Raw genomic sequence first — 21,578 nt, 5'->3', positions numbered from 1 at the left:
CAATATACGATCTGGCAGTAAATTATAGAATAGCATGTAAACAAGCAAATGTAAAAACAAATATTGCATGACAATAACTGTAATTGTGATTGTCAAAACATTTGGTAACTAAATAGAATTTTATGAAGTTTAGTGACAACATGTTACAATGTTTACATTGTACAATGACTGGTAGGATACAGTTTTTATTATTGCTTGACAAAAATGTCAAGATTTCAATTCCATTCTTGTGATTTGATTCCGATTTTGATTCAATATTGACTAATTTGGATACATGTTTATTTTAAATTTTATTAAAAAAAATTATCTCACCAATGCTGTAAACATAGAGGGCCTAATCTGCTGGTATTATTAAAGGTTAAAAATAATATTAAATTAAATATAATGCAGTTTTTGTTATAATAACAATTATTTAATGACATAAGTAAAAATATAATAAAAATGTAATATAGTGCTCAGCAAAATCTCCTCTCTAGCTATTTTTTCTATTTAATTAACATGCTATGGTCGTTAAATGGCTTTCCTGAGGTAAATGTAACGTTATGTGACATAATTGTTCTCCTGCTGTTATATTGACCTCTTTCCGTGGTTGAAAAACACTAATTGGTCGATATTATGTATACTTTCGGTAAGTTGTACTGCATCTTTAAATAAAAAAGTAACAGGTGATCGGTTCACGTGCACTTGAACTGAGGCGCTCAGCGATCTGTCACGTCACATTTACAAGCGCCAAAGGTATTTTTGTCTGAATTTCGTAATAAAATTGACGGAATCTAAGAGCTGAGAATTAGTTTAATATTAAAAGTACCTCTTTGCTCCGCAATCTTTCTGTGCGTGAGAAAATGGATGTGTGGCGTGAGAGCGTGTGAAAAGTGTCAATTGCGTGAGTCTCACGCTCAATGCGTGAGAGTTGGCAGCCCTGCGTTACCTAAAGCCCCGTCTCAGAAAGTCAGCTAACAAAATTTCTGAGCGGGAAGCACGCACGCAAGCAAAGTGGGCAATTAAAGAGACAGCTTCACCTTTTGCGTATCGCGATCACGAAAGGACAACTACAATGCATTAAACATGAAAGCATAACGAAATAATTTATTTAATATATATATATATTTGTTTAATTTTATTAATTTATTTATTTTGTGTAGGCTATCCTATTATAGGCAAGAGTGTGAAATCCGTCTGTGTTTTATTTTCGGCAAAATCTCGTTTATGTGTGCTATTAATAATTTTTCATCTGAGGGTGCTTTCACTTTTATTTGAGGGTGCTTAGCACCCTCAAGCACCCCCGTAGAACCGGGCCTGCTTGTGGTGTTTCGGGGTCAAAAATGACCGGCCGACAAAAACATGCAGTTGTTATGCTGTGTTCAATCTTTTTATCAACTTGTTTTTTTTCAATCAGCAAATGTTTTATGTTTCTTTTTGTATCTGATTGATCGTAGGTCTCATTGATCTGAACTCGTGCATGTCAGTTTTTTTTTTTTGAGGAGAATAACAGGCGCATGAGTTCAGATCAATGAGGCCTACGATCAATCAGATACAAAAAGAAACACAAATACAAAAGAAAACATGTTGACGAAAAGATTGCATCAAATATATCATGATAATAAAGTATAACTAGAGATTTATAAGCCATTTAAAGGCCCCCTGAAGAGCACTGAAACACACAGCATTATTCGCTGTGTTGACGTAATATCCACTGAAACAGGAAGAAGGGGCGGGGCATATTGAGCAGCTCCTCCCCTTTTTAAAATAGCCAATAGCGTTTAGTCTATATCACAGATCGGCCAGTAAAGCTGTAGTTCCTCCTAATCTCTCCCTGTTTCTCCTCTTAATCTCCTCAATATCGCTTTAAAATCCAGCATTCTGCAGAACTCAAATGTGTCCGATGCGTTTTCAGGTCTGTGGGACTCGATCACATGATCCGCTCTGTGTGTCGTGTCTCTGGACCGGAGCTGAAACCAGACTTCATTCCCCCCCGATGGAAAGCATATTCACACTGTCTGAATCCTTCCCTGTCCCCTATATAGTGCACTATGTGCCGTTCATCATGTAGGAAACAGTAAACGTGTGAACAAGTGACCGATTTCAGATTCTGTTTATAATGTAGGGGGCGGAGCTTCAGATTCTAGAGAGCATTTGATTGGACAGAAAATCTGATGAGAAGCTGAAGTGCAGAGTGATGTCATTAAAATCATTGATTCATATTGGTGGAAGTGAGAGATTGTAAGTTTTGAAAGCTTAATGGTAAATGTGAATTTTGCCATTGTTTTGGCATGTTATTTCTATTTTTCTATCTATAAAAAAACAAGAATAAATGCACAATAACACTAACAGTCTCAGATTAGTGTGCACAGATTTTTTTCTGTTACTACAGATACTACTTATGTTTTTAACAAGAACATTTTGTTTAATTTAATGTGTTACTTGTCTTTTCTTTGTAATTATTTGAGAAATTTACTAGCAATTTATGAGGGAAAATAGTTTTAAAGTAAATCCTACACCAATTTCGTCAGTGTACTTTGGCAACATTTATGTTATTCTATATTTAATCAGATTTCTGAAAAATCACACAAATAAAAGCTATAGAAGTTCACAGATTAAACAGTGTTTTTAGTATCATTTATGTATTTAAAAAAATATATATATTTTAAATTTATTTTTATGTATTCATTTTCATTTCAATTTTAGTCATTTTGTTATGTGCTTTTGTCATTTCATTAGTTTTAGTTTTTTGTGTTTAAGTAATTTTAGTACTTCAAAATTAAATATATTTTATTACAGTAAATTTTAATTAAGTTTAAGTTTTCATGCAATATATACATTTTATTTGAGTTCAGCTTTATTTCAATAAATGGATTTTTAAAAAATAGTTTTCTATTGATAGTTTCTATAGTTGTCTCGTATTTTTGCAAGGGGTCAAATGTCAAAAACAGTCGCATTTATGAAAAGTGCATGATTATATTATACACATACACACACACACACACACATATATATATATGTATAAAGTCAATAAAGTAAATCTGAAAGAGTCATGACAGTTAAAAGATACAATCCAATAGTAAAGAGAAATTCGAGGCCTTGACAGGATAATTAACTGAACGCTATCATTTGTCCGGTTCTTTATTCTTCTTTTGCACTTACTGTAGATGAACAGAAAACAAACATTTGAAAAGATTTCTCAGTAATCACAGGTTTAGAAGCGTGATGTTTCTGTATCGATCTGAAGTTAGTCAAAGCTTTTAAGACATGATTCTGCAGTCCATCTTCAAGATGTTTTGATGTGTTATGGATGAAAGCATCAAAGATCCACAAATAACATGTTAGAAATATAAAGGAGCGGAGACTGACGGATGGGCGAGTGGACAGACCCACGGCGTAAACACATCTGACTGAACATCTGAATGTCTATTAATGCGTCGACGACACCTAAAGCACCGACTGATTAAGAAAACGGTTATATACGGGAAGCCTTGAGTCGAGCGAACATCTTCAGAGGGTTTCATTGATTCTTATCGCCACAGAGCATCAAACGCAGAGCTGCATAAATCACAGCTTCAAATCCTTCACCTCAGCTCAAATATTCAAGTTAAAAGGTAGGCCAAACTCTTGCCAAAATGCAACCTAGGGTCTTTTTGTTAATCTACCCGAAGCAAACTTTCGTGTAAAAGCATAATTAGAATTGAAACGCCACTTTTAAGTTTCACCGTATTTCCGTTTTAGGTTAAATGCCTTTTGAATGGGGCACTTTTATGATAGCATCAAAAATCGCTATTTTTAAACACTAAGAAGGCTCGACACAACATGAAACTGTGCTGGAAGTGTCACCAGAGGCTCTACACATGAACTCCAGCATTGAGAACAGTGTGTGTGTACACAGAGTTTACTAAAAAGAAAGATTTTGATCATCTCACTGTCTCTGTGTCCGCCGGCATTTTGTCAGTCAAAAATAGTCGATCTCCGAATGCACCGTAACAGGGAGGAGAGTAAAGATGGAAAGCTCCTAAAGCTTAGTTCCATATAAATTCACAGATAATTTGTTGTTTTCTCGTTAGTGAAAATCAATATGTATTGACCTTGTATTTGAAAGGGTCCTCATATAAGAAGCAATACTAAAATTCAGAGTCAGTTCATTCGCATTCGGAGATCGACTATTTTTGTCTGTCATAATGCCGGCGGACACAGAGACAGTGAGATGTTCAAAATCTTTCTTTTTAGTAAACTCTGTGAACACAAACACTGTTCTCAGTGCTGGAGTTCATGTGTAGAGCCTCTGGTGATACTTCCAGCACAGTTTCATGTTGTGTCGAGCCTTCTTAGTGTTTTAAAAATAGCGATTTTTGATGCTATCATAGAAGTGCCCCATTCACAAGGCAATTAACCTAAAACGAAAATACGGTCAAACTTAAAAGAGGCGTTTCCATTCTAATTATGCTTTTAATCGAAATTTTGTCTCGGGTAGATTAACAAAAAGGTTTCATTTTGGCGAGTTACCCTTTAACTTCACGTCATGATAACGTTTAACCACCTGAATTAATCGACAGCGTGAAGAGAATGACTCGGTTTTCATTTAGCTGGTATTTAAGGAAATCGGATGATGTCGCTCGTCTCTGTATACATTCGCTTTAATCAATAGCTGAATTACAGGTTTAATTATGCTTGATACTTGTAAAGGTTTATGTGCACGTAACTTAAGAACTCATTCATCTAAAATATGTATCTGAAGTAATATGATATGATTCGATTGACAACCTGTTGATGTTGAAGTGTAAAACAAATTAAAACTATAAGATGAAACTGATTGAAGTGAATTCCCTCTCCTCTGTCTCTATTCCCCCTCTCTATCCTTCACTGACTCAATCATCGTGAACGGACGTGTATGCCATATTGTTGCAATAACATGCACAAGACACTTTAAGCTATTTTTATTGTTTTTATTGTTTTAACTTGGTATATGTGGGTTATATGGATGAATACAGTTTGTTTTCTATGAGAGATGTCAAATTTCGTTGTATACCATGCAATGACAATAAAGGTAAAACTAACTAAAAACTAAAATTCACTATGAGAAATAAAAACAGACACAAACGAGACAATTACTGTGAAAAGCGGCTCACATCAGTATTTTTATACAGCCAGAAAAAGATCGTACTCAGTATTTGTGTCTTATTTTCAAGAACAAATATCTAAACATTCATAAAATCAAGATACATTTACTGGAGAAGCAAAATTACTGAAGATATTAAATCTTATTTTCTGAAAAATAGATCAAAATTAAGTGAGTTTATGCTTAAAATAAGAAGGAAAAAAAATGCGAATGGGGTCAGAAAAATAACAACATAATATAATATAATATAATATAATATAATATAATATAATATAATATAATATAATATAATATAATATAATATAATGCATGTTAACTTAAATTATACGTTTAATGTATATGTATATAAAGATGACATCAGATATTTAGTCTTGTTTTCTATAAAAGATTATCAAAATTAAGTGAGTTTATGCTTAAAATAAGGGAAAAAACCCCCAATATAATATAATAATATAATATAATGAAAAAATGATAAAAGTTAAGTTATATCATGCTTAAAACAAGAAAAAGAAATGGCCAATGTGGTCAGAAAAATAACAATATAATATAATATAATGAAAAAATGATAACAATTAAGTGATTTTATGCTTAAAAAAAGAAAAAAAGTTGCCAATGGGGTCAGAAAAATTACAATATAATAAAATATAATATAATGCATGTTAACTTAATGCATAATGCATGTTGTTTAATAATTTGTTTTATTATTTTAATATAACAATATAGCTATATTATATTGTAATATCTATTATAGTACACTAGATTATATTATATTATATTATAAATTAAACGACTTAAACCAGTAAAAGATTAATATTTGTATCTGTATGCATGATGTGAGTTATTTTAATCTGACCTATTCAGTACTATGAGAAACACACTCCCTTTGACTGGCGTTGAGCTTCACTAACATTATCTGCCAATAGAGCGCTAAATGACTCACAGAAACGTCCCCGAGCGCCACTGAACTGACTGTCCCGGATGAAGCATCACTATGATACAATATTATATGGAGCCAAATGTCCATATCATATCATATTCATGCCCACGCAGCGTTTTACAGTCGCCATCAGGACCTTCAGAGCGTCTGATGACCTGAAGCCAGCGATTCGTCCCAGGAACGCCTGCTGTCGGCTCAGACTGATGATTATTAAATTGATTTAAAGTAAAAAACTAAAGTATTTTTACATAGTAGTATTTGCTGCACTGCCCAATTTATGGTGATTTTTAAAAAAATACAGTAACTTGAGTTTATAAAGTTTATAGAGTTTATAAAAAAAAAAATTACAATAATGAGAATAACCATTTACCACCAAATTCTCATTATTGTAATGGGGAAAATTACAATATTAATTAAATATTAATACAGTATTGAATATTATATGGTGATATTACAATATTACAATGCTAGTAAATGCTGCACTGCCCAATTTATGGTGTTTTAATTTAAAATACAATAATCTTAGTAAAACAAAGTGCTGTAATAGAATAAAGAAAATCACCATTGATGATAATAAGAATCACAAAAAAATTCAGTTAAGGTAAAACATCTTGTCGGTCCTAAAACAGACAAAATATAAAGTCTTCATGCTTTCTTTGGATTCTGATGTGAAGTATATCTCACAAAGCCTGGATAAGTTTGTCAGAGTAAGCGAGTAAAGCTCAGGTCGTCATGTTCGCCTGCTGACCGTCTCTTCTCTTCAAACGGCATCAGCGAATCAAACCGCAGCATTTGATCTTCCGCCCGGACCGGCTCTGGGACGCGCGCCTCATCTCACGCTGCCTGGACCCCTGAACCGTGACCTCACTTTAAAGGGGACAAATCATGCCAAATGCACTTTTTTAGCCCTTAAATGCATTTTGTTGTATATTTGGAGTGTTTAGAAGTACAGAAAATCTGAAATTATTCTCTTCAGGTGCTTCGTTGATATCTTTATATTCTGTTTTGGTCATATTTTTCAACCTGTTCCGATTTTTCTGTTATCTATGACGTTTTTTGAACTATTACGTCACAGTATTTGCAGCGGAACTGCCAAATAAGGACATTGACTTCCGGCCCAACACTTCGAGCAATCTGCCATTTTTATTTCTCGCTGCAATTTTGTAGTCCAAGCTAAAGGATGCAGAAGTTACGAGAGGGTAAGTTAAAATGTTCGGTTGTTGGATGTAGTAACCCACACGCTTCATTACACCATCTAATGTAGATGAACTGCCGCGCGTGACAGGACGCATGTTTAACTGAAAGAACGAGCAGAGAGAGAGACCCGGTCGCGCGCGCGCTCTCTCTCTCGGAGCCAGGCGAAAGTGTAAACAAGACTTCACCGTCTCCAAACTAGACGCTGTCTTGCTCTCTCTCCCTCGCACATATTAATCAAAATAAATCGACACGGTGGTAAAAGGTCGGAAGACCAAAGTTTCATGTGTAAATACAGTAACACACCATTGCGATACATCCATATGAAGACGTTGTTCTACAGGTTCGTCGTCTTCATTTTCATCTCGCTCCTGCTCCGACTCTGGCTCGAACATGTAAGTCTGGCTGGACAAGTCTTCCGTTGTTGACATTTTGTTAATAACGTGTGAATAAAAAGTTTCTGTGTCGCTAGATAATCGTATCTCTGCTATCAAACTACAAAAATGGCCGAACGGGGTGGAGTTGAACCGAGTGTGGGCGGGGTATGAAGTGTCTCAATTGTATTTAAAGAGACCGCACCAAAACGAGTTGCTCTCAGACGCACATCAGAAAAGGGGTAGAAAAGGGGCCTGTGGAGCTATAATAATGAGGAATTCAGACCCAAGCATTGCAGTTCCGCTTTATATAGACTACAAATGTATGATTTATATGTAAAAAGGAACAATTTAAAAGCATGATATGTCTCCTTTAACATTTCTGTTTTTATCAGACGCGAATCTCCCGCAGAGATCAGGAATACGGATGAGAAAACTCTTGATCTTTAAAGTTTTCCACATCACATGACCTTAATAAAACATGTTTGCTCACAAGGCTGAAGTTCATAAACTACAGTGTGTACGCCGCAGGTGATGGGAAAGCACATACTGTATGTACTTATGCACGTGTGTTTTGTATTTTAGGCTTATTAGAGCATCATGATCTGATAGTGTTGTTATTGTTAACTACAACTATAATAATCATTCAAAGGGGGCCTATTATGCAAAATCCACTTTTACATGGTGTTTGGACATTAATGTAATGAACAACTCTATATTGGTAAAAATCCACCACCTCCTTTTTTATGTTCCTCATGAATATGAGCCGTTTGTGTTTTGTGACGAATGTAACAGTGTATCTGTTTCTGAGTATCTGAAGCATGAGCTGTAAAGGCTCCGCCCTCTTCTGGAAATGTGGGCGGGGAGAAGCAGCTCATTTGCATTTAAAGATACACACATGAAAACATGTTTTTGATTCCACTCAAAAAGGGCATTTTGCGCATGATATAATAAATGATTTGAGCTGAAACTTCATACATACATTCTGTGGACAACTAAGACTTATATTACATATTGGAAAAAGGGGTATAATAGATCTTCTTTAAATAATAGAACACTGAAATAAAACAAAGATTAACTAAAATAAAATAAAATACAAAAACAAAAGTATTTTATTTCAGTTAGTTGCCAAGGCAAAATTGTTTTGTGTGTACCTGTGATGTGGTTAATCAGCGTGTGTGTGTGTGTGTACCTGTGATGTGGTTAATCAGCGTGTGTGTGTGTATGTACCTGTGATGTGGTTTATCAGCGTGTGTGTGTGTGTACCTGTGATGTGGATTATCAGCGAGGGTGTGTGTGTGTATACCTGTGGATTATCAGTGTGTGTGTGTGTGTATACCTGTGATGTCGGGCTTCTGTGGCATGAGGAACTGGAAGAAGGTGGGCTCCGACAGGCCCTTGACGTTGCGCGCCGTGATCTCCACGTTGTAGCGCGTGTTCCACTGAAGCGGCTGAAGAAGAGCGAAATCATTCATACCGGGAACCAGCTTCGTCATCCACTGCTCCTCTTTATCCTGCACACACAACACACACACACATCGACATCACCGGTCTGTTACTCACACACACACAACACACACATCTACAGTCAACAACATTCCCTAATGACTTCAGTTTGAGTCTGTTACTCAAACATATTACTCATCATCAGTATTATTATTATCATACTGTTACTCGTCAGTATTATTATTATCATACTGTTACTCCTCAACATCAAAGAAACATTCTTACTTCTAGATTCTTACTTATTAAATTTGGGTGTGTTCCTCACACAAAGCATGACATGACTTCTTTTTTTATCATCATTGAATTACTATTATAGTTTGTGTTCATATTTTTAATTTAAATTTATTTTTAAATATAAAAATAAAAACGAATTCAAAAATACTATAATTTCTTATTACTGTACTGGGACAATGCTACAGTATATTAATTAATTAAATTAAATTAAATATAATTAAAATATTTACATTAAAAGTATTTATACAACAGATTTTTTTTATAATAATTTATTATAATACTATTATATATATTTAATATATTTAATATCTGTTCCCACTTTAATTTTAGTTAAAGTTTTAGTGATTTTGTTGTGTTTTTGTTAAATTTTTTAAGTACATCTATATAGTATTTATTAATTGTACTTTTGGTTCAATTAGTTTTAGTTATTTTAGTATTTTATTAAAACTAAACTAAACTTTATTTTAGGTAACGTTTATTTTATTTCAAGTAACAAATTATTATTATTTTTTTATGATTTATGATTTATGATAATAACCCTGCTTCAGAAGACTTGTAGATGTGGAACTTTATTATGGTGCTTTAATTGTGTTTTAGGTCATTTTTGGATCTCCAGTCTCCAGAACAAAGACATAAATAATGACAGGCTGAAACTTTTTCACGCCAGTCTGATGGAGCGCATCAAAAACACAATATAAAATAGGGCAAAAAATGCATAAGAATAAGAACAAAGATTTAAAGAAGCAATAAAGGCAGAAAGTTTGGATGCCGTTTCCAATCATCTCCATCCCGTTTCATCCTGACTCTTCCTGAAAACCCTTCCTCACCGTCTCTGTGATCTAATATGTTTGTTGTCTGGAAATATTTGATCTTCTTCAGTTTTTTTGTCGCCGTCTGTCTGCGGGAACCACCATCAGACGCTCCAATCTGCTTTTACTCAGTACTTTAGTAAAGCACTTTAAAGAGATTTCGCTTCCCGTAAAGCTTTGGAGATCTTCAATCTCATACAAACACCGGCAGTTTGTCAAGTGATTGATGGAAACGCATTTTCATTGGCTGAGGGAGATAATAGCGTCCTTTAGTTTCTCTTTTGTGTGTTTTAGTCAACCTGAAATGAAACTTCCATAATGTGGCACATATGAAGGGCGAGACGTGATGTTAATAATCGGGAATTGACTGGATCATGAAAAGAGGACTTTCCAGATGAAAAAATAAAGTTAAGGGGTTAAGCAAGTTTACACAAAACAGCAGTATTTCTTAGTTTAGAATAACGTGCACTGATGAGTCTTTCACAATAAGAACATGAAGAGGACCTATTCTGCCCTTTTACAAAGTCTTGATGATGTTTTCAGTCTCTACTAGAACTTGAATGTTGATTATTCGCTCATATTCTCCAATGTTGCGGCTCCTCTCTTCCCAGTCTGTCAGTAACGCTCTGTTTACTTCCTGTCTCTATGAAGCCCCTCCTTCTGAAAAGCACACTGTGCTCTGATTGGTCAGTTGGAGCAGTGTGTTGTGATTGGTCGAGCGCTTCGAGTGTGTTTGGGAAATGACCCGCCCCTTTCCATAACCGCCAGTAACACACTACTAACTAACTCAACCAGGCCCCGCCCCTTTATTCTGCGCATTAATTATTTAAATGAGGAATATTGTGACGTGTTCGTTCCCGGAAGAAACTCAAGACTACAATGGAGGCGTTTCAGGAGTTCAGAAACACTGACACAGATATAGAGAAGAACTGGAGCTTTTTCATCCTCAAACAGCAACATTACACACTAAAGAGAGATGAAAAGCAGAATTTAAGGTTGACTTTAAAGGGGTCATGAACTGGCTTTTTAAAAAAAAATGTATATTGTTATCTGAGGTCATCTTATGACATTTGCTTGGTTTTTACATTCAAAAACATCTAAATGAATAAGTAATAGGGTATTTGAGCCTAGCTCCTGAAACGCTCGGTTTTTATGGGCGTGCCGCATTGAAGAATTGGAAGTAAACCCCCACTGCTATGATTGGACAACAGTTTTGCATATTATAATGAGTTTCATGTAATGCTTGAATCAGTGGGCGGGGCTAAACAGGCAGTGTTGAAGTAGGCGTTCCTCTTCTTCTGCGGAGGCGGGGTTTGATACCCTTTGACCTCATAGATCCCCACTTTGAAAAACCTGTCGTTCGCTGTGCCTGGTGTCAATAAAAGCTTTTATTGGACTAACAAGGAAGTTTTCAGTTCTGAAACTCAAAGGATATTCTTATAGTAGGATGACCTCTTATATGTCAAACGCTCAAGGAAAATTAGATTTCTCAGTTCATCACCCCTTTAAGGTCAAACGTATATTGCTCACTTTCTAGCAGCAGTAGATTGAAGTCATTGTGGTGTGGCTGAAATCCTTTTATTTTTCCCAGATTTCACCAAGATGGCCTTCAAAAGATCTAGAAACATACGCCAGCCATGTTTCCTTCTGACACTTTCATCGGTAATTTAGAGACGATGGAAAACATGAAAACACACACTGGGCCCTATTTTAACGATCTGAAACGCAAGCATCAAGCGCGAAACGCAAGTAACTTTGTGGGCGGATCTCGGAAATCTAAAATGTGTTGGTCTGAAGTCGCTTCATTACTCATAGGTGTGGTTTGGGCGTCACGTGAAATAAACCAATCAGAGCGTCATCTCACATTCCCTTTAAGAGCAGGCGCGCTTGTTCCATGGCGGATTGCTATTATAACGGCGGATTTGCCAGGCGCACGCCAGGAGCGGTTCACAGCCGAGGAGACCGACGCTCTCGTCAGGGCCGTAAAACACAGAGAAGTGACATTGGGGATGGAGAAACACACCCAGATTAGCTTCGGTTAAACAGGCGTATGATAATTTGGGTAAATGCGTAAGCTAGATTTATGCCTATTCTTTCACATCTTCATGGACACAACAATGATTTCCCTCATGTGTTAATATTTTTCCTTGTAATAATGTATGATTTGCAAAAATGAAAACTGCTGCGTCTGTGTAGATGAGAGAAGCAAAGTGTGTGTGTTGTGCACACGCTACATTATGGCCAAGCATGCGCCCTTAAAATAGCATCTGAATAACGCGCCGCTGACTTTAGACGAGGTTTCTCCTGGTCTGTGGCGGAATTGTTTTCTGAAACTGCAAAATAGCACCAGGGAACGTTTGCGCCGGATCACGCCTCCTCTTCTCGCTGAACCGCCCCCGGGAGTGCAAGTTCATTCCCTAATTTACCGACGTGCGTCTGTGGAGGGAAAAGTCCGCTGTGCGTCGGGTTTTAAATTAGGAATGATACATGCGTCGTGTACAAAGTCAAATGCGCTGGGTGCAAGATAGGGCCCACTGACCCTGATGAGTATTTACTAAAAGGGTGAATCCCACAAAAAAATATGTCAGGGATATGTGGATAAATTAGCTTGATTGTATAAATAGTGTCTCCATCTTAATAGTCAGAGTTTTTGTCCCCAAACCAGGAGAAAACTGCAGGTGTGTGTAGGTGTGACTGTGAGCATGTGTGTATTGAGCTCAGTTTGGCTCTTTTTGTTCGTTATATCCGTGACGGAGAGGAAAACTCATGGCGGATCACCCCCCGCAGTTTCTTTATGTGAGAGAGAAGGACTTCAAAGCGTCTCTCACACACTCTCTCATGCATCCGTATTCTTTAAGCAAATGAGGCCACAGCGTGAGCGCGTTCAGACTCACTGTGTGCCGGACGGAGGAAAAGCAGGATTCTTCCCCGAGAACATTTCCGATTCAGCCACCCACACGACTCCAGGCGATGGGATTTCTCTAAAATCAGCTCGGATTAACGCTCAGTGAATTAGGACGGTGTGCAAATGCAGACTATTCTGTTTCCCATCGTACAGTACAAACTCAACATGCATTTTTGCAGAAGTAATGAACCTCTAACACCAAGGTTTCCTTCAAACGTCCTTCAAGTGTTATTATACGGGTTGTAAGCATGCTTATGCTTATATAAACTTTAACTAACTAACCGTTGCATGACATTATTTTACCTGAAAAGAAGCCTGACTGTAGAAGAAGACAGAGAACACAACATGTACTTGCATTTACAATGATTTTATGCATGCATAAATTTCTATCTTTCCATTAGTTGACTATAAGCGCTGTATAATATAGTTAAAATTAATATAACTTCACAGAATCATTCACAAGCATCTACTGTGTTGTCCTCCACCATCTGTGCATTTTTAAGAGTTTTTAAGAGTTTTTGCAATGTGACATTAAGCACATCCACCCCACCCAAAATTGAATTACTTAAAATAACTTATTTTCAGTACAATAAATATTTTCATGTAATATAAATAAGTTTATATGTAAATTGATATTGAAATTAAAGAAGGAAGATGGGATCTCTACCTATTACATCATACATACTCCTGAAACTAACTTCAGTTTGGCCAGATTTAGTTTGAAATGACGTCACACCAGTTCGTTCTTTGATTTTGCTTTAAAGTCTCCCTTTAGTCAATACTTGTATCCCTTAAAACTCATCTTTGATCACCAAAATGACATATTTAAATGTTTATCCTGTAAAAAACAATTCTTCATGTCTTAAAGTAACTTGTAGCTCGACACCCTTGCCTCATTTAGTATGCGCGGTTCTATGAATATGCAAATGAGCCCCGCCTCCACTCACTCACTCAGCTCAGAGATCCACTGGTTGACGATCACACTTTGATCTGATTGGTTACAAGGTAGTTTGTGACGTCAGAAACACCAGCGATTTCAAAGCGTGTTTTTGAGACTGTCTTTGGTTCACTGCAGTTTTAAGGAGAAAATACTCAGCAATGGTGTCGACTTATGAATTTACACATGGTTTGTCTTAAAGCATATTAAAAACACCACATAGACACATAAACAACATTAACAGCTGGATTTTCACCACAGGGGGACTTTAAGTATATTGCGACATTGCGAGTTGTTGAGCGTACCCACCGTTTTATACTTCACGATGTACTCGACGATAGGCATCCCACCGTCGTCCTGTTTGATCAGTCCGAGTCTGTAGGCTTTCCCGACTCCTCTCTGTCCGTGAACCGTTGGAGGACTCGGCTCGCCTGCAGGAAAACACACACAAGCAGACCCAAGTGAAGACGTGACAGCTTCTTTAAACTATAAAGATCCATGCAAACTAGAAGAAACAGCATTATAATGATGAAGGAGCTTAAAAACGTTGAAATCTACAGAGAACGACTGATGCGGTTACACACTGTGCAAGGTCTTATTGTCCTTGTTCTCAAACGCATAGTGACGGGGGCGACAGCAACTGAACCAAAGCAGAATGGGAGTTTAAATACATCTATCTGAGTGAGGAGGCATGAACAGAAGAGAGACTGATGATGAAGTACTCACGGATGGCTAACGTCTGGAAGGATTCTGTGTGGCTGAATTCACCCTGACCCTTTCCATTGACCGCCGCCACTCGCACCTCATACGTGGTGTTAGGCTCCAGACTGGCCAGAACTACTGTGGCTGAGAGACGGAGGAAAGGAGGAGAGAAGAGGGAAAGAAGGAAGGGAGGAAATAAGGAAGGAAAGAAGTAAGGAAGGATAGAAAGAAGAAAGGAAGGAGAGAAGGAAGGAAGGAAAGAACGAAGGAAGGAAAGAAGGAAGGAGAGAAGGAAGGAAATAAGGAAGGAAGGAAGGAAGGAAGTAAGGAGAGAACGAAGGAAGATAGAAGGAAGAAAGGATAGAAGGAAGGAAGGAAAGAAAGAAGGAAGGATGGAAGGATAGAAGGAAGGAAGGAAAGAAGGATAGAAGGAAGGAAGGAAAGAAAGAAGGAAAGAAGGAAGGAAGGAAAGAAGGAAGGAAACAAGGAAGGAAGGAAGGAGAGAACGAACGAACGAAGGAAAGAAGGAAGGAGAGAAGGAAGGAAATAAGGAAGGAAGGAAGTAAGGAGAGAACGAAGGAAGATAGAAGGAAGAAAGGATAGAAGGAAGGAAGGAAAGAAGGATAGAAGGAAGGATGGAAGGATAGAAGGAAGGAAGGAAAGAAGGATAGAAGGAAGGAAGGAAAGAAAGAAGGAAAGAAGGAAGGAAGGAAAGAAGGAAGGAAACAAGGAAGGAAGGAAGGAGAGAACGAACGAACGAAGGAAAGAAGGAAGGAGAGAAGGAAGAAAATATAGAAGGAAGGAAGGAAGTAAGGAGAGAACGAAGGAAGATAGAAGGAAGAAAGGATAGAAGGAAGGAAGGAAAGATAGAAGGAAGGATGGAAGGATAGAAGGAAGGAAGGAAGGAAAGAAGGAAGGAAGGAAGGAAGGAAGGAAGGAAGGAAGGAAGGAAGGAAGGAAGGAAGGAAGGAAGGAAGGAGAGAACGAAGGAAGATAGAAGGAAGAAAGGATAGAAGGAAGGAAGGAAAGAAGGATAGAAGGAAGGAAGGAAAGAAAGAAGGATAGAAGGAAGGAAGGAAAGAAAGAAGGATAGAAGGAAGGAAGGAAGGAAGGAAGGAAGGAAGGAAGGAAGGAAGGAAGGAAGGAAGGAAGGAAGGAAGGAAGGAAAGAAGGATAGAAGGAAGGAAGGAAAGAAGGAAGGAACGATAGAAGGAAGGAAAGGAGGAGAGAAGGAAGGAAAAGAAGGAAGGAAAGGAAGAAGGAAGGAAGGAAAGAAGGAAGTAGGAAGGAAGGAAGGAGAGAAGGAAGGAAAGAAGGAAGGAAGGAAGAAAGAAAAGAAGGAAGGAAGGAAAGAAAGAAAGAAGGAAGGAAGGAAAGAAAGAAAATAAGGAAGGAAGGAAAGAAAGAAAAGAAGGAAGGAAGGAAGGAAGGAAGGAAGGAGAGAATGAAGGAAGGAAGGAAGGAAGGAAGGAAGAAGTACATAAATACACAAACAAGTTAACAAAGACATAAAGAAAAGGAGGAAAGGAGAGGAGAAAGGAGGACAGAAAAACAGAAAAACAGTTGCAAGTAAATAAATAAATAGACAAAGAAAAAAAGATGTAGGTAAATAAATAAATACATAACCAAAGGAAGAAAGAAACAAAAAAGACAAGTAAATAAAGAAAAAGGTACAATCAAAGAAATATGTAATAAAAAAAATGTGAACAAGCTGAAATTTGAAAGTTTAACGCTGAAATTTAATTACTAAAGCTAATCTGAAATAAAAATAAATAATAAATAAACCTACAAATATGATGCATAAACGCATAACAAAGACTAAAACTTAAACGGGAAAAATAAAAATAAAAGCTTATTATTATTAACATTATTAAATACTGATATATTAAAAAATACAAAAAACATTTTAAATACTTTAATAGTGTATAAATAATATGAAATGGCTGTAATAACTTTGAAATAAGTCTAACAGAGAATATGTATTTTTACATTAAAGAACCACTTCAGCAAATCGAAGTCCTTGGCCGTTATAAATGATTGCATTCATTAATTTACACGAGAAAGCGCTAATAAAAGCGAACCGACTCGATGAGCGCGCTTATTACTTAGTCAAAGAACATTGAGTTCTTAATTAAAAATCCACAAAGAGTCTGTGGATGTAATTGAAGTAATTACACTCTATATTCGAGGTTGAGACCATGAAAAGAACATTATTAGACTGACTTCTCATTGAATCTGATCTTGAACTCTAAACACTCTCTGTTTTCCAGAGTTGAGGAATAGAACTGCGCGCTTCTGTTTGTTTTCAGCGTTTTACATCACGTTTAACACGATGCACATTATTTAAAGGCCTTAATGCACTGGACGAAATCGCCGATTCTTGGACGAAAGTAAAAGCAGTTTAATGAGCAAACAGCTTGAAGCCATTATCGTTTAGCAAGTGAAAATGTGTTTAGTTGCAGCGAACGTAACCGGCCGACTGTCAACACATCCCGATCCTGCAAACGGCGTGCTCCGAGAGGCGATAATGGCTTTCCGGAAAACTAAAGACGGTAAACACGCATTCCCTTTGATTAAATGATCTGTTTTTACTCGCAAAGCTTATCACTTTTGTTCTGAGGAAAGAAGCATCTCAAATTAGATCTTTTTTTTAATGTTAGCTGCTTCTTCCACACAGAAATTACATTAAACGGAGAGCAAATGGAGGTTTTTTTTTTTCACAGACTCTATTAAAGTCACCATGAAATCATGGACAATTCTTGTTTTTTAATGGAGTATTGCAGTGATTATTCTAAATGATTTATCATTTATCACATCATTATTGTTTTCTTCTCTTCTCTGCTGACGAGGGCGGGGCTATAACCTGTCACTCACATGAGATCAGCCAATAGCAAACCACAACCATCCAATCAATTCCCCACAGACACAATCAAGCCCCGCCCACATTTGTTTTTGTTCCTGAAGCGTTTCACTTGGATAAACACTACCAGTCAAAAGTTTTGGATCGGTAAGAAATTTTTTATGTTTTTAAATAAGTCTCTTCTCCTCACCAAGGCTGCATTAAAAAAACAGTAATATTATGAAATATTATTCTACTGTAAATCAGCTGTTTTCTATGTGAATATATAGTAAAGTGTAATTTATTCCTGTGATCAAAGCTGAATTTTCAGCATCATTACTCCAGTCTTCAGTGTCACATGATCCTTCAGAAATCACTCTAATATGATGATTTGATGATCAAGAAACATTTCTCATTATTATCAATGTTTTTTTCAGGATTATTTGATGAATAGAAAGTTCAAAAGAACAGCATTTATCTGAAATAGAAAGCTTTTGTAACATTAAAGGGCTGGTATAATGTCCTTTTCACAAGATGTAAAATAAGTCTCTGATGTCCCCAGAGTGTGTGTGTGAAGTTTTAGCTCAAAATACCCCACAGATATTTGTATATCGCATGTTAAAATTGTCATTTTTTGAGGGTGAGCAAAAACGCACCGTTTTGTGTCTGTTCCTTTAAATGCAAATGAGCTGCTGCTCCCGGCACAGGGGGCGGAGCTTCAACAGCTTGTGTCCTTTTACCTCACACACACATGCACTGGAAATTTCAAAAACCTTTTAGTCTTTTATGTTCAAACCGGAGTCAGACAATGATGGAGAGACTCAAGAAGAAGAGACAACATGTAGAAGCAACAGGACATTTCTGAATGGTTAGTTGATGAATTTATGAAGCTGATGTGTAGTTATCTTCTGGTCATTGATTAGCATATTCTGTCATGATAATCTATAAATCGTGTTCAGGGGGCGGGTTTATGTAAATTTTAGGGTTTGTGATGTCACTAACCCGGGAGGAATGTGGTGTAGTCTCTACCAGCCGTTTGTTGTAGTCCTTAAAAAGCGATTTCTTTAAAAGCAAATATCTTCCTTTGCTCTGAACTTTGAGCGTTGTAACTTTGCAGATGTTGTTTATGATCAAACAGCAACATTACACACTAACTAAAGTTAGAAAAGTGAAATCATCATCAACCACCCCTTTAAACACTATCGTTAAAATGTTTGGGGCACGTAAGAATTTTTATTTATTTTTTTTGGGGGGGGGGGATAAAATACTTTTATTCATCAAGGATGAATTCAATTGATTAAAAGCTACAGTAAAACATTTATAATGTTACAAAAAATTATATTTAAAATAAATACTGTTCTTTTGAACTTTCTTTTAAGAATCCTGAAAAAACTGTTTTCAACATTGATAATAATAATGAATGTTTTTTGATCATCAAATCATATTAGAATGATTTCTGAAGGATCATGTGACACTGAAGACTGGAGTAATGATGCTGAAAATTCAGCTTTGATCACAGCATATAAATTACACTTTAAAATATATTAAAATAGAAAACAGTTATTTTAAATTGTACAAATATTTTACAATAATAATGTTTTTTGTTTTGTTTTTTTAAATCAAATAAATGCAGCCTTGGTGAGCAGAAGAGACTTCTTTTAAAAACATTAAAAAAATCTTACAGATCCAAAACTTTCGGCTGGTAGTGTACGGCACATTAGGGAAGCAAAGACCAGCACAACTTCAGTTTCATGCTGACTTTGAGCAGTTGGTCACATGACACTCACTCTGAACGCCATGTGATCTCACTGTCCTCCAATCCTGTGCGCTCGTGTCTTTGTAGTTGATGATGTAATAGCTGATGGGGACGCCGCCGTGCGAGTCGGGCTTCATGAAGGAGACGGTGGCGAGACGCTGGGAGACGGCAGTGAGACGCACGGAGTACGGGTTCGACGGGACATCTGAAACACAACACACACTCATAAATGCTTACAACCAGTGTTGGGTGTCACTCATTACAAGTTACCTGAGATACATAATCAGATTACTTTTTCAATTTACAACAAAATATCTAAGTTACTTTTCAAATAAGTAACACTAGTTACGTTTTCACATGTATTGACTGACAGCTCCTGTCCTCATGTTGAGAGAAATAAAGTGAAGAGGTGTTGTGTGTGTGTGTGTGAACATGATGGTTATTTTAGTTCTAGACTAAATGTGAACATGCATTTACTCATCTCATTTGCACGAAAACATTCAGTATTCCTCAAAATGAATAAAAACAGTAAAATGCAATCTCAGAATTTTACGCAAAACTTTTATAATTAACTATATTAAATTACACAAATATACTTTATGTATTTAATCTCACTTTATTAACCAATGTCTTTGCTGCTGACCTTCAATGATCTAATTAAACCATACTAATAAGCAAAAATGACTTTAGATTAGATTTAGAAATAAGAGTGTTGAACTGTATCAGAGAATGTCTAATAAGGGGAGAACTTCCACTCTCAGTAAACTTCCGGCTTCTGAACTGGTTGCAGTTCCACTCTGGCTCCACATGAGGGCGCTCACAGGACGAGTGCAGGATGAATGGAGGTCTATGGCGCTATACCCCTCAAAATCCACTTTTCTCAGGATAAAATTTTTTGTCTAGTAATTTGTACTCGAAAGGAGATGCAAAGAAATTACACACTGCTGGGTGTTAGATTTTTTAGAGTCACTTATTTGCTTTAAAAAGTCTTTTAAAATGTCAATGACGTCACACACATCGTACGACCAGAGATACTGCTTTACGGCAATCCTTCAGTCACTTTGGTGCTTTAGCGCTCTGCACTTTCTTTTCTCTCGAGGCATCGACAACACAGCTGACACAGGCAAACACACAACACAGCCGACACAGGTAAATACACAACACAGCTGACACAGGCAAACACACAACACAGCTGACACAGGCAAACACACAACACAGCTGACACAGGCAAACACACAACACAGCTGACACAGGCAAACACACAACACAGCCGACACAGGCAAACACACAACACAGCTGACACAGGCAAACACACAACACAGCTGACACAGGCAAACGCACAACACAGCTGACACAGGCAAACGCACAACACAGCTGACACAGGCAAACACGCAACACAGCCGACACAGGGAAACACACAACACAGCTGACACAGGCAAACACACAACACAGCCGACACAGGCAAACACACAACACAGCTGACACAGGCAAACACACAACACAGCTGACACAGCTGACACAGGCAAACACACAACACAGCTGACACAGCTGACACAGGCAAACACACAACACAGCTGACACAGGCAAACACACAACACAGCTGACACAGGCAAACACACAACACAGCTTACACAGGCACGCAACACAGCTGACACAGGCAAACACAAAACACAGCAGACACAAGCAAACACGCAACACAGCTGACACACAACACAGCTGACACAGGTAAACACGCAACACAGCTGACACAGGCAAACACGCAACACAGCTGACACAGGCAAACACGCAACACAGCTGACACAGGCAAACGCACAACACAGCTGACACAGGCAAACACACAACACAGCTGACACAGGCAAACACGCAACACAGCTGACACAGGCAAACACACAACACAGCCGACACAGGCAAACACACAACACAGCCGACACAGGCAAACACACAACACAGCCGACACAGGCAAACACAACACAGCTGACACAGGCAAACACAACACAGCTGACACAGGCAAACACGCAACACAGCTGACACAGGTAAACACACAACACAGCCGACACAGGCAAACACACAACACAGCTGACACAGGCAAACACACAACACAGCTGACACAGGTAAATACACGTGCTAGAAGAGGTTTTGTTCCATCAAGCGGTATCTCTGGTCGTAATCAGTCCTTCACTGACCAATCAGCGTTCATTAGCAGAATGCTAGCGTGTTATGGGCAACAACAACTCAACCTGTAAGAAATCGAAAGGACATAAGTACTCGTTCATTCAACTTT

General features: G+C 37.4%; 1 protein-coding gene across 1 annotated transcript in view; it reads right to left on the bottom strand.

The window, feature by feature from the left end:
• The window catches only part of LOC311077389 (neural cell adhesion molecule 2), a 285,391-nt gene that overhangs the window by 5,651 nt on the left and 258,162 nt on the right, over positions 1 to 21,578 (bottom strand). Inside the window, exons 12-15 of the mRNA XM_084105838.1 lie at positions 19,329 to 19,502; positions 14,727 to 14,846; positions 14,310 to 14,431; positions 8,949 to 9,123 (exon numbers count right to left, since the gene is read on the bottom strand). Of these exons, the coding sequence (XP_083961964.1) occupies positions 8,949 to 9,123; positions 14,310 to 14,431; positions 14,727 to 14,846; positions 19,329 to 19,502 (591 nt within the window). The remainder of the gene's footprint in view (positions 1 to 8,948; positions 9,124 to 14,309; positions 14,432 to 14,726; positions 14,847 to 19,328; positions 19,503 to 21,578) is intronic.

Source organism: Abramis brama (assembly GCF_963993115.1).
Source record: "Abramis brama genome assembly, chromosome: 2".
Taxonomy (NCBI): Eukaryota; Metazoa; Chordata; class Actinopteri; order Cypriniformes; family Leuciscidae; genus Abramis; species Abramis brama.
The sequence above is the reverse complement of the archived record's forward strand: the minus strand, read 5'-3'. Positions and strand labels throughout refer to the sequence as shown.